General features: G+C 40.2%; 1 protein-coding gene across 3 annotated transcripts in view; it reads right to left on the bottom strand.

Annotated features, from left to right (window-relative positions):
• LOC143326744 (ephrin type-B receptor 2-like) overlaps nucleotides 1-8402 on the bottom strand; it is a 162158-nt gene extending 153756 nt beyond the window's left edge. For 2 of the 3 annotated variants that reach the window (XM_076740589.1, XM_076740591.1), the window contains exon 1: nucleotides 8109-8294. In XM_076740589.1, coding sequence (XP_076596704.1) covers nucleotides 8109-8181 — 73 coding nt within the window. In that variant the 5' untranslated portion in view covers nucleotides 8182-8294. Of the gene's footprint in view, nucleotides 1-8108 lie in introns of all 3 variants that reach the window. The other variant, XM_076740590.1, reaches the window with a different exon arrangement.
• Nucleotides 8403-14491: the final 6089 nt, after the last annotated feature.

The following is a 14491-nucleotide window of genomic DNA, read 5'->3' as shown; positions in this document are numbered from 1 at the left end:
ATTTGAATGTAACCATGACAACTGAATAATAATCAGGCATCTCATCAATACTTGAAAATATCCACACATTTAAATGACAGGAAAACAATATCTAAATATAACTGATATTTATCAGGTTATTACATGCTTCTGATATGTTACGTTGTCATACATTTATTATCCTTTTATGGTTGCTGATAGCTCTCTTACCCCTCCACACAGTGACAGTTTAACACTACTTAGTTGGAATGTCAGGGGTTTAAGGAGTATTTTAAAAAGAGGTAAGGTCTTCTCCCATTTAAAGTCACTATCAGGAGATATAATCTTTATGCAGGAAACATAATGAGCAATGGAGATTAAAATGTGCTTGGATATCTCAGATATACCAGTCAACTTTTTCCTCTAAGGCTAGAGGTGTAGCTATATTAATCAGACAGAATGTCCCATTTGAACATATTTCAACTATCTCTGATCCTAACGGTCGCTATCTATTAGTGACAGGCCGCATTCTATCACGGCATGTAACCTTTTTGAATATTTATGCACCCAATTTTGACGATCCTGTTTTTTTTAGGAAAGTCTTCAATCTTATTCCAGATTTATCATCCGCTCACTTAATTGCAGCTGGAGATTTTAATACAGTACTGGACTGTTTTCTTGACAGACTCTCCACCCGGCCCTCCAGTCTCTCTAATGCCAGTATTGCACTGAATAATATAATTAAGTCAATGAATCTTGTTGACATTTGGAGGCTGCAACACCCAACTGATAAAGACTTTTCCTTTTTCTCAAACGTACATAAATCATATACAAGGATTGACTACTTTTTGACTGATGCCATTTTGATCTCGGATGTAATCTCCTCCAAATATCATGATATCGTAATTTCTGATCACAGCCCTGTTGAACTAAAAATAAATGTTGGTAAGACTAAAGCTGCGTTTAGCTGGCGGTTCAATCCTTTACTGCTTAACAACATACAATTTCGCCAGCAAACAGCCAGCAAAATAACAGAATATTTTTATCAAAACGATACTTCTGAGGTAAATGACTCCACTTTATGGGAGGCCTTTAAAGCTGTTATGCGAGGACATATTATAGCTCATGAGGCTAAAATAAAAAAAGACAGGGAGAAAACACTAGCAGATATCTTAACTCAACTTAAATCCCTAGAAAGAGACTATAGGGCGACCGCCTCACCAGCCAAGCTTAATGAAATAATCAAATTAAAGTCTAAATATAATGCTGTCCTTTCTGACCGAGTCAGTGTAATGTTACTAAAAGTAAAACAAAAGCATTTCGAACTAGCTGACAAGCCAGATAAACTACTAGCCCGCCAGCTTAAGAACATCCAGGCTAGCAGAATGATTCACAAAATAAAGACCAAAACGGGAACCACTATTACAGATCCTAAGAAAATTAATGAATGCTTCCGTGAATTTTATGAAGATCTTTATACCTCAAAATCTACTACTGCTGTAACACATATTTCTGAATTCCTTCGCACTCTCCACCTGCCTAAACTGAGTCCCTCTGCACAAGCAGGTTTAAATGCAGACATAACATTAGAGGAAGTTAAACAGGCAATTCGCTCTTTCCCTAATGGAAAAGCGACCGGCCCAGACGGATTTGGCATCGAGTTCTACAAAGCATATTTAGACATTATAGCTCCTTTCATGCTAAGAATGTTTAATCACTCTATATCAACTGGTCTGCTCCCTGAAACGCTTTACTCGGCCAACATCTCCCTCATATTGAAAAAAGGTAAGGACCAGACAGACCAGGGCTCTACACTAACTTTTCCACTGGTAGCACTGGTGCGACCAACTTTCTCAGTTGGTCGCACCAGCACATGATTTTCCTATGAACTGGGCACATGCCTTGTCATTGGCATAGGTTGGGTTCACATTCAGCCCGTTTTTTTCATCAGTGCGATCTGGGATTTGAATTGTGTGAACGGGAGTTCCTCTTTCGCTATGTTATAGGCAGTGTTAAACTTAATGACCATTTCGTTCTCTTCTGTTGAGTGATTACTCTCATCCATCCGCTGAAAAAAAGTCGGGAGGGGCTCAGTGTTTCGGGTGATGCATTAGTCCCGACAGGTCGTCTGATTCGGCACCTTTTGCTGGCTCTACCTAACCACCAGTCTCCTCCTCTCTCTCCTTATTTAGTTTTTGGAAAAAATCAGCAATAGACCGCTTCATTTTTGAGAATAGCGAAACGCTAGTCTTGGTGTCTTGAAGTTCTGTGCGCTGCGCGTGTACGCGACGGCTTATGTGCACGCGACGGTGCTGTCTCAACAGGAGAGAGTGCAGGTGGAGGCGGCTGACTAAGCCAGTGAAAAAAAAGGACGACTTTCAACCACAATGTCTAACACGGAGCAATAAAACTGATGCGCTCGCACGAACGCGACCAGATGAAATTCTTACTCGCAAACTCTGAAAAAAAGGTCGCATATGCGACCATTTTGGTCGCAGTCTCGAGCCCTGCAGACCCCTCCTCATACCGGCCTATTGCCTTGCTTGGCTGTGATCTTAAGGTATTAACTAAAATCTTCGCAAACAGACTAAATAAATGTATCGCAGATATAATCCATGAAGATCAAACTGGATTTATTCCAGGAAGATTTTCCTTTTTTAATGTCAGGCGTCTGCTAAATATCATGTACACTAGATTTAGTAAAGATTCTTAAACTGCTGTTCTCGCCCTTGACGCTCAAAAGGCTTTTGGCTGTAATAAGGGAGTTCGGTTTGGGGGAGAATTTTGCATCCTGGGTCAAAATGCTTTACGCGCGTCCTACTGCCTCAGTCATCACTAACAACAACAGATCTCCTGCCTTCACATTACAACGATCCTGCCGACAGGGCTGCCCCCTCAGCCCATTATTATTTGCTCTTGCAATGGAACCCCTCGCTATCAGTATCAGGAACCACCCTTCTATTGCCCCATTAATCTTGGGGGGAGTTGACCACTGCATTTCGCTGTACGCGGATGATGTGGTTTTGTTTTTGTCTCGCCCAGAAGACTCCCTTCCCCCTTTATTAGGTCTTATTGACAAATTTGGTAAAAATTTCTGGCTACGCTGTAAATTGGGATAAAAGTGAATTCATGCCCCTCACAGGTGGTCTGGATCCAAATTTTCTTAAAAACTTGCCATTTAAAGTTGTCACCGATAAAATCAAGTACTTAGGAGTTACAATCCCTAAAGACCCCAAGTTAATTTATAAACTGAATTTCCTGGATATGATTGATAAGTTAAAATCCAATATTGAATCCTGGAGACTATTACCGTTATCTCTTATAGGTCCCATCAATGCAATCAAAATGGTAACAATTCCCAGATTCCTATACCTCTTCCAGAATCTACCTGTTTTCTTGCCCAAATCCTTTTTTAAACTACTAGATTCATTCATTTTACCTTTCGTGTGGGGTTTTAAAACACATTGTATTTCTAAAAAACATTTAACCAAACCCAAATCAGTTGGTGGCCTTAGTCTACCAAATTTCTGCCACTACTATTGGGCTGCGAATTGCAGAGCATTAATGTACTGGCAAAATGCACATCAGAGTAATGTTACTGCCTCCACCCCATCATGGCTTGCAATTGAACAGAGTCTTCCTGTCAGCTCTATGCCGGCCCTCCTCTTCTCCTCAGCTCAGAAGCGAAAATCCATTGCTGGAAATAACTTCATAGTTACAAGTCCTTTGAAAATTTCGTATCAAATAAGGAAATCGTTTAACCTGCCAGAGATCTCCACTTATACCCCTCTTTATCGAAACCACACTTTCCCTCCCTCACTGTCTGATAATTTTCTTTTCTGCTCTGGGTGAATAAGGGTATCGTTACCATTGGGGACCTTTATCTCAATAAGACTTTTGCTACCTTTGCTCAGCTAAAGGGGAAATATACACTGTCAGATACACACTTCTTCCGTTATTTGCAGGTTAGAGATTTCACCTGTAAAAACATTCCTCACTTTCAGTCGTCGCCAGCTCCTATGGAACTGTACACTCTTATGAATCATTCTCCTGACTCCAAGAGACTTATTTCACGATTTGTTGATCTCTTTACTTCACTTAATCCAACTTCATCCCAACACTTAAAAGAGGCTTGGGAAAAAGACTTAGCTTTGTCAATAAGTGATAATGACTGGGAAACTTATATTGGTGATATTCACAGATGCTCAATAAACTCAAGACACCAACTCATTCAATTTAAAGTTATCCACAGGCTACATTACTCTTGTGTGAAACTTCACTCTTTCTACCCCTCCATATCCCCAATCTGCCCAAAATGCAAATCAGCTGAGGGAACCCTGGGCCATCTCTTTTGGTTTTGTCCCAAATTAAACCAGTTCTGGTCTGATATCTTCAAATGTTTTTCTGAGGGATATAAGTGTAATATCTCTCCAGACCCACGTACTGCAATTTTAGGTAGCTCTCGACACCTTTCTATGCTCACCAATGTGCACCGTAAAACTATGGTCATTGCAAAAAGGAACATCTTAACTCAGTGGAAGAGTGATGAGGCGCCTTCCTGTAAATCCTGGCTTTCAGAAATCACCAGTTTGCTACATATGGAAAGGATCCGACACAATGTTTCTTTCAGCTCTACAACCTTTGATAAGATGTGGCAACCATTCTTACTATATTTGTCAAGACAGACCTAACAGTAATAATTATGTTTCACTCACATCTTTCTCTGTCAACGGAACTCAACGTTTTTGATTTTAACATAATGCTGGGTACGATTTTTATGTCAATGTATGCATTACTTTTGAGCAGGTTCCTTTTTTTTTTTTTTTTCTTTCTCTTTTCTTCCCTTTTTTTTTTTCTGTCTGTGCATCCATATTGTGAGTTCGCTCATGAACATTTGTTCAGTGTCATGCTTTTCTAACTGAACCACAGTGTACCTGTTTTATACACTGAAAATCCATAAATAAAATATAAAAAAAAAAAAAAAAAAAAAAAATGGACGGCCAGGACATGATTGTGGACAATGGAGAGGTGGACTTTTCTTTGGCCTTAGGTGTTACATTGGCCCTTTACCATGTCTACAATGTAGCATATCCCAGCCAGGTAAAGAAGACATTTTCATTCATTGAGGCCTTTATCCTAAAGATGGACACTCCAACATCCAAAGTGCCAATAGCTGTACAGAGAGTAGCGAATGCACTGGATAATGCTTTTTAACTCAAATCTAAAATGACACAGACACTCGTCTTAATGGGTTAAAATTTGATTTTATGTATATTTTATGTTTTGAAACTGTTTTAAAATGTTTGTAAGAAAATAAATAAAATTAGTAATAATTCATGTTCTCTCATGTTCATATTTGACACCTCAAATTTGATATATTTAATAGTTTAATAGTTATTTAATAGTAAAAGTGTAATGAAACAATTATTACCCAAGGCTGAAGCCCTTGGCTGAAGAACCATCATAAAATGGTTCTTCATTGAACCAACTGGATCCACCAAGAACCATTTTCAAAAAGGTTCTTCAGAGAACCTTTTTGAAAATGTTTTTTTGAGGAACCAGAAACGGTTCCTCAAAGAACCATTCTGTGATGGTTCTTTGAGGCACCTTTAATGGTTCTTTATCGAATCATTAAAAGAAATGGTTCTTCAAAGAACCTTAGTGTAAAAGGTTCTTTCTGGAACCAAATATGGTTCTTCTATGGAATCACTCTGAAGAACTATTTTCGGATCCAGTTGGAATCTTTATTTTTCTGTGTGTATTTATCCAATCTACAGACACAGAGGGGCCCTGTGTCAAAATTAAGTTTGAATTCCTTTACAATATTCCACTTAATATTATGCTAACATGGTGAATATCCTTAAACAAATGTTTATTTCACCAGTTACTCCATACTAACTTACAGCAAACCAGTGGCAGAAGAGTATCCCAGTGTAGGAAAAGTGGTTGGCTTTTAGAACTAAAGGCAAAATTCAGCCCATCCTCACCAGAAAAACATCCATTTTGCATGTTTGGATGGAAGTCTCCATCTGGCCTTAACGACTACTGACCCATTGTCCTTAGATCACTCATGATGAAGGTGCTGAAGAGGCTGGTCCAACCTCATCTGGGTGTGGACGACAACATTGTACACCTGCTGCAGCGTGCTTACTCCTACCTGTATTGTAGCGGCAGCACTGTGAGGATCCCTTTCTTTGATTTCTCCAGTGCATTTAATACCATTCAGCCGCTGCTCCTGGGTGAGAAGCTGCGTGTGATGGGAGTCGACGTGCCCACAATCTCCTGGATTACTGACTACCTGACAGACAGACCACAGTTTGTCCGACTGGGTAATGTTCTGTCTGAGACCGTGTAAAGTAGTACAGGAGCACCACAGGGGACTGTTTTGTCTCCTTTTCTCTTCCCCTTGTACACCTTAGACTTCCGGTACAACTCCTCACTATGCCTCCTGCAGAAATTTTCAGACGACTCAACGGTGGGTGTATAAAGGATGGACAAGAGGAGGAATACAGAGCAGTGGTGGACGATTTTTATGGAATGGTCTGGTAGAAATCACCTGTTGCTTAACGTGGCCAAGACTAAGGAGATCGTGACTGATTTCAGACAGAATAGGACGACCACACAACCACTGTGTATTCTGGGGAAGAATGTCAGAGTGGTGGAGGATTACAAATACCTCGGAGTGCACCTTGACAACAAACTGGAAAACTAACATCAACGCTGTTTACAAGAAGGGGATGAGCAGACTCTATTTCCTGAGGAGGCTCAGATCATTCAACATGTGCAAATTAGACACCTTTGAGGAGGTGGTGGAGAGGAGAACACTGGACAGACTGTTATCCATCATGGATAACCCTGAACATCCTCTTCACCACCTTGTGGACAGACAGCAGAGCTCTTTCTCCAATAGAGCTCTGCTGTCACAAGGACTGCTTCAGGAAATGCCACGAGCCATCACACTGCACAATAGTAACTTAAACAGTTAATCTCTATCAACCTCACAAATTTCAACAGTTCAGTGTCTACATATTATTTGCACTACTGCAATATTGCACATTACTGTTTATGTTTACATTTATTTATCACTTGCAACTTGCAGATGGTTTTTGTCTGGCTAGTTTATCGCTCTGGCTCTCTCTCTCTCTTTAAGAATTGCTTAGTAAGCTTTAAGGCTATTAATATCATTGTATCATACATAGCCTGTTTGTATCGTCTTGTTCCAGCTCTTCACTGAAGTTACATGATGTTCCCACTGGTGAAATTTTCAAACCCAAGACATTTTTTATGGCTGCACAATGCCATCAAATGGAAATACACTCAAAGTATTGCATCTCATCATATGACTTTCCCCAGATTAAGGCAGGCTGAATAAAATCTGACCCACAACCGGTCAGTAAGGTTGAAGGGGTTAAAACAAACTTTGTAATATATTTTCCATAATGTGAATACAAAAATAATAAGGAAAATAATTGGGTTATACATGGGTAGACAGGTAGAGTACTATTTGAATCCATAAATTCACTACTATTCTCTACTTGCTCTGTGCCTGTATCTTCACTGTACTTACATCCTGAAGGTTCACCAGTCCAAAATTATACCAAATTCAATAACAGATATAGATATACCGACTTTAAGTGCCGTTCGTTAGAATTTGCTATTATTTACATACATGTATTGCATTAATGTTAGTATACAATACAGTGTCTAAGCACACGTTGCAGAGGTATACAGTGTACATACTCATCATGACCAGGGCAAAGTGAGTAGAAACAGCGCGGAGATGGAAATACTGACAACACTGATTACCCATCATATTCCCGGCGGCCTTTAAGGATGTCAAATAAAGATAAAAGCCAGGGAAGCAGATTAATCCAGCCCAGCCTGCCAATACGTTGGCAGCCTCGGTCCTTCACTGCACAGTGAGTTCGACATCGAAACATTTTCCACAGGACTCCTCTGTTAAACGAATGAAACGACCGTTCAAACGCGGTCATAACATGTATAGACATTTTCTTTCTTTCTTTCTTTCTTTCTTTCTTTCTTTTTTTTCATTAATGACGGAGCTCTGTGTTGCTGTCGCTGTCTGCGCGCTGCGCCATTCCCGTACATTCAACCATTCACATTCAAACAAGACTTAAGCAAAGGCTTACCTTCAACAGCCCATACTGTTGGCAGTGTCCATAGAAAATATAAGATATCCATAATCATTGTTATTCCAGGCATTTGACTGTAAGCTCTCTAGCAGTAGACCACTGACTGTAGATTCATTCAGAGCGGCAGCGCATCATCCCCCCTCCTCATCCTCATCATCATCATCAGCAGCACAGAGGAGCTGCTGCTCAGGGCAGTTTGGGCGAAACCAAAGGCATGGGGGCGGAAAAACACTGGAAAACCCACAGGACAACGGCATCCCGTTGTACCCGCTGCACCGCCTACTGAAAGATACTACAACCCGTTCTGGTGTGCAAAATGAAAGAGCCATTAGTAATGAAGTGTTGGTTAAGAGGAGTTGTAGGTCAATCAACTAATCAGAGCAGTTATTATCGTTTACTTGTTTCTTTATATTGGTGGAAAGTAACGAAGTACATTTACTCAGGTGAATGTACTCCCTTGTCTATTACTACTCCACTTACTACTCTACTAAATTTATTTTACAGCTATAGTAACATTTCACATTATATTAAAACATAAATAACATAAATAAATCTGTAAAATGCAATACATTGTTAAAGATTAAATCACAATGTTTTTGTTGCCATGTGTAGTGGTGCCCATTTCAGAGTTGTTAGAGATTCACTTTAATAACCACTTTTGCTTTTGTTTTTTTCCCCCTTTAATTTACTTTTACACCCTCACAACAGTTTTCACTTTGAACCATTCTTACTTTCTTTGTATTTTCATTTCTATTAATGTTAAGACTATTGGCAGATTCTCATTTTCATTATTTGTGTGCTTACTTAATACTACCACAGACTTGTTTCCAGTTGTTCAACTTCAACTCAAGTTTGAAATGCTTTTACCACTTGCACATCAACTGACATTTCAACTACATTCATGTCTCTTGCCTTCAATAGACTGTTCAATGGCTTTCAGTGGTTACTTGTCATCAGAGATTTCAACCACATTTATCTGTCTCTATTTTCTTGACATTTCAGTTGCATTCATCTAATTCTCTTCAAATTGCATATTTATTGTTTAAATCAGAGTTCAACTGCTTTCTGCTAATACAATTTAACTTACAGTTTGATTATTTTCTGCACTCCCACTTAAAATGAAATTAGGTACTGAACAACACAAGGAAACAAGGAAAAGGTAACATTTGAAAACATTTCAACTCGTTAATATTCTTAAATTTCAGACCACCACTTTCCTCAGGGTCTGGGAACCAAAACAGAGGCAACTATACATGGTCATGCTGAAATCAGGGAAGGGGATAGTAAATAAATGAATGAATAAATAAATAAATAAAATCAAAAATTGAATGACAATGATATGATGACTCCATTTCATCTCAGCCCCAACTGACTGGTCCCGCAACCCTGTCTGTTGCTACTGAATTGGTTGGAAGGTGCAGTATTGGAGCACAATTACAGGAGACTAGACTCCATGTCCGGTCTCTGGACACATATTACACAGTTACCCTGAATGAAAAAGTACAACTAAGAGAAACATTAGTACTAAACTATGTCTGTTGCAAAAGGTTTTTATGCTTACAGTGTAAGTGAGCTTCAAACTTTGTGCATTACCTACTTAAAGTATACTTAAAGTGAATGTGGAAGTATTTTGCTAACATATTCTTGATTCAAGTTGCATTCACCAGCTGTTTCCAGAGCTTTCAGTTGTTTTGGGCAGCTTTTATCAGTGATTGCTGTTTGCTCAGTTGTCATGGTAATAGGTGGTCATACTTGGTGTGGAGATGATAACCTCTGTCTCTGTTCAAAGGTGATCTCTGATATGAATGTCCCCCTTCATATTTTTGTTGTTTCTTTTGCCATTCAAATCAAACTTTATTTATATAGCACTTTTCATGCATGATAAACTGCAACACAAGCTGTACAACAGTTAAAAACATTATAAAGGAAAACATAAAAACAGATAAAACCCATCCCTCCCACCCTCCATATGTACATATGCACACGCACGACCACACCCACACGCACACACGCACACATGCACACACATACACAGTAGTGAGACATGGCAAGGCACTGAGGATCGAGGAAAACGCCACCTTTGGGGCCGTCCACAGTGGGAGGACTATGACCATGGGGGGGGAGGACTCCAACAGACAGGTGGTCCCCCACACCAAAGTGAGGAGCCCCCTGCCCAGCCGGGCCGAAGGCCAGCACCCACAGCAGCAGACCAGACACAACTCTCAGTGTGGAGGACCCCCCCTGAGGAAACAGGAAACACTGCAGTTAAAAATAAAAGGCATCAACATAAGATAAATGATAAGAACATAAGAGAATTTAAAGGTCAGTTAAAAGCCTGATTAAAAAGGTGTGTCTTTAACCTTCTTTTAAAAATATCAACAGACTCTGAAAACCTGTGGCTCTCCAGCAGGCTGTTCCACAGGTGTGGAGCATAGTGGCTAAATGCCGCCTCGCCATGAGTTTAGTTCTGGCTTTTGGTATGGATAAAAGGCCAGTGCCGGAGGACCTCAGGGTCCGCGAGGGTTGATACGGTAAAAGCAGGTCAGATAAGTAGGAGGGCACAAGGCCATTAAGACATTTCAAAACAAGTAAAAGAACCTTAAAATCGATCCTCAAGGGGACAGGGAGCTAATGCAGCGACTGTAAAACTGGTGTAATGTGGGCTCACCCTCTGGTCTTCGTCAGCATGCGAGTGGCTGAATTTTGAAGTAATTGGAGGTTTGCAATACTCTTTTTGGGAAGACCAGAGAGCAGAGCATTACAGTAATCTAAACGACAGGAAATAAAAGCATGTATTAGCACCTCTGTGCTGGCCTGAGAGAGAAACGGGTGGACTCTGGCTATGTTCTTAAGGTGATAAAAGCCTATTTTTGTTATATTTTTGATATGTGGGATAAAAGTCAGCTCAGAGTCAAAAATCACGCCCATGTTTTTTTACAGATTGTGTTGGTTTAAAATCTTGTAGTTTGGGTAAAAGTTTCTCAGTCTGGCCTTCAGGACCTATAATTAAAACCTCTGTTTTGTCCTAGTTGAGCTGTAGGAAATTTCCCGTCATCCATGACTTTAAATCTAAAATGCAGTTAAAAAGGGTATCTATTGGCCCTGTGTCATCAGGAGACACCGCAATGTACAGCTGTGTATCATCAGCGTAGCTATGGAAACTGATGCCATGTCTCCTGATCACGTCCCCCAGCGGAAGCATGTAAAGATTAAAAAGAATTGGACCTAAGATTGAGCCTTAGGGAACCCTACACCTAACTTCATGGGTTCCTGAGGAACAAGTATCCATACTTGCAAAAAACATTGGTCTGTGAGATAAGCGTGGAACCAGTTAAAAACAGTACCAGAGAGGCCAACCAGGTGTCTGAGTCTATTTAATAAAATGTAACGGTCTACTCTATCAAAGGCGCCACTTAGATCCAGTAGAACCAAGACTGCGAGTTTCTTGTTATCTAAGTTCCACCTGATGCCATTTAAAATCTTTAAAAGTGCTGTCTTGGTACTGTAGTTCATCCTAAAACCAGACTGATGTCTCTCTAAAATGTTGTTTCTGTTTAAAAATTGGGCAATTTGGTTCAAAACCAGTTTTTCTAGAATTTTACTTAAAAAGGGTAAGTTGGATACAGGTCGGTAGTTGTTAAAAACATTGGGGTCTAGAGTGTTTTTCTTCAAAAGGGGCTTCACCACAGCTGTTTTAAAGGCGGTGGGGAAGACACCCGTCTGAAGAGAGCAATTCATAATGTTTAAAAGCTGTTCCCCAAAGAATCCATAAAATGATTTTAAAAGTGATGTGGGAATTGGATCTAAAAGGCAGGTTGTTGGGTTTACTTGGGGGAAAACTTGACCAAGTGTCCTCGCATTAACCAGGCCAAAACTCTCCAGTGTTTCCTCAGGCAAGGACAACAATTCAGGTGTGTTAACAGATGTTAACAGTGTTAACAAAAGGCTGGATCTGATGTCCTTGATTTTGGTTCTGAAGTGGTCTGCAAAGTTCGCTCAAAGAGCGTCTGATGGCATGTTAAAAGCTTTATTAAAATTTGCGCTTGTTAAAATATCAAAGGTGGAGAACAGGAACCAGGGGTTGTTTTTGTGGTCGATGATGAGTTGTGAGAAATGAGAAATTCTTGCCTGTTTAACTGCGTTATTGTAGGTTTTGAGTTGAGTGGAGCTACTGAGTCGAGAGTGGACTTCAGTTTGCTGTTAAAATTGTCAACGATAAAATCACAGGGTGCAGGTAAAATGACAGCAGGAGTGCTCTGTAAAATCTCAATAAAATTTGCAGCCCCTTCAGAAGTTAGGTAGCGCCTCCTTATTGTTCTCACCTCCCGCTGGTTAAAACTGGTGATGTTAAAAAACACACAGTAGTGGTCAGACACAGCCAGGTCGACAACAGAGGACACATCAATGGACAGGCCATGGGTTATGACCAGGTCCAGGGTGTGTCCTCTGTTATGAGTTGGCTGCGTGACGTGCTGCTCAAAATCTAGACAATGTAAAAGGTTTAAAAATTCTCTGGATATTGGATCCGAGGTGTCATCGACATGTAGATTAAAATCACCAGTTATTAAAATCCTGTTATAAGAGGTGTGAATGATTGATAAAAGTTCAGAGAATTCACTGATAAAAGAGCTAGAGTGATGGGGTGGTCTATATATAGTAATACAGAGAATCGGAGGGCTGCTAAAAACAAAGGCGTGATGCTCAAATGATGTGAAACTGTTAAAAGACACTCCATTACGGGCCAGTGCGTTATTTGCGATTGACACAGTTCCGCCTCCTTTTCTAGCCCCTCTAGTAGAAAATAAAAAAATTAAAATTTGGTGGGGAAGCCTCAGTGAGAACAACAGGTGCATCAGTGCCAAGCCATGTCTCGGTTAAAAGAAGACAGACAAACTTATAATCTAAAATCACATCATTCATTAGAAAAGTCTTGTTTAAAAGAGAATGCACGTTCAGCACCGCCATGTTAATGTTTGTGCTGAGCGTGCGCTCACTGTAGTGAATAGGTGTGATGATAGTGTGTGTGCGTGGTCTAAAAACAGTCCTGGGTTTGTGCGATCTGCCATTAAGAACTTAATAATAGTTTTGTGCCTTAGCTGCACTCTTGTCATGTTCACAGAGATCCTACATCAGATCTTACATGAGTAATTTCATGACATAAGGCTGAAGTGGATGAGAGAGTGAGGAAGCGAGAGAGCGGGTGAGAGAGAGGAGGTAGTGCTGGCAGCAGAGCAAGAAAGAGTGAACTCAGGGAGGAAATAGAGCAGAAGAATATGGGCCTGACATAAAGGAATCCAGCCTGCCTCCAGATGACTGAGGGCTGCAAAACAACAGATTAGAGCAGCCCAGGGCTTGTTCCCATGGAAACCTTTGCCCAGATAGAGGGTGATGAGAATTCAGCAGATTGTAGGTCAGACGCTCCATCAACAAACCAATCAGAAGTAATCTGTCTTGACTTGTGGGTCATAGATTAAGCAGTAAAGCTGGTGTCTTTCTGTGGCTGCTCTTACTGTCGGGGTTCCAGTCCCAGCTACCAGAGAAGAGCAGTGTCTCTGTAATCACTGCCGGGCTGCACAGTGGGCCAAGTGTTGAAACTGAATAAATATATTGCAAGGTCAAAGGAAATCAGACCAGCTATCAAAAAACTTTGAAGGCCTCCAAATTAACAAACCGTCTTTTGTCCATGCCCTCTAAGCATGGGGTGGAGAACCTTTTTCCAATCAAGGGCCATTTAAATTTTTCTAACAGCCTCTACACAGTTAGCCTGTTCCAGACCAGGCTAACAGCCAGGCTTGATTAATCCTGGCGCTATCTGACCAGTCAGCTGTCACTCTGATTGAAAATAAATGCAGTGGCGGCTGGTGAATTTTTGTCTTGGGGGGGGGGGGGCGCACTTAATTTACCAAACCAAAAAGTGGAGTTGGCAACGCCGGACCACAAGAATTAATGTATGTTTGCAAACAGACAGTTAAATGCAGGTGAATGTTACCAGTTAGTGAATTTGAATTTATCTCCCCAGTGTTTGATATGTTTGGCTCTGGATAAGATATAATTGGTACACACAAACCCTTAAAATCTCCTTTTCCATCATTAAACAATCCAAGAATGTATAAATATATTTTTTATTTCAAAAGTAAAAAGAGAAACAATTCATTTTCACAGCTTCCAAGAGTACCAAGTTCTTCTTCTGTCCAGCTAATTGTTTGGAACAACATATTTATATTTACATACTCAAATTAAAAAAAAGAAAAAAAAAAACAGCAAATACATACACATGAAACCAACAAACACTGGAGATTTTGTTTAAAAAAACAATCAAACCATCAGGCTTAAAGCCCAAAGTGCGTCTGTTAGCTAACATTTATATTAACAACCTTAAA

Source organism: Chaetodon auriga, chromosome 10 (assembly GCF_051107435.1).
Source record: "Chaetodon auriga isolate fChaAug3 chromosome 10, fChaAug3.hap1, whole genome shotgun sequence".
In the NCBI taxonomy this organism is placed as follows: domain Eukaryota; kingdom Metazoa; phylum Chordata; class Actinopteri; order Chaetodontiformes; family Chaetodontidae; genus Chaetodon; species Chaetodon auriga.
Note: the sequence above shows the minus strand (reverse complement) of the source record. Positions and strands in the feature narration are given on the sequence as shown.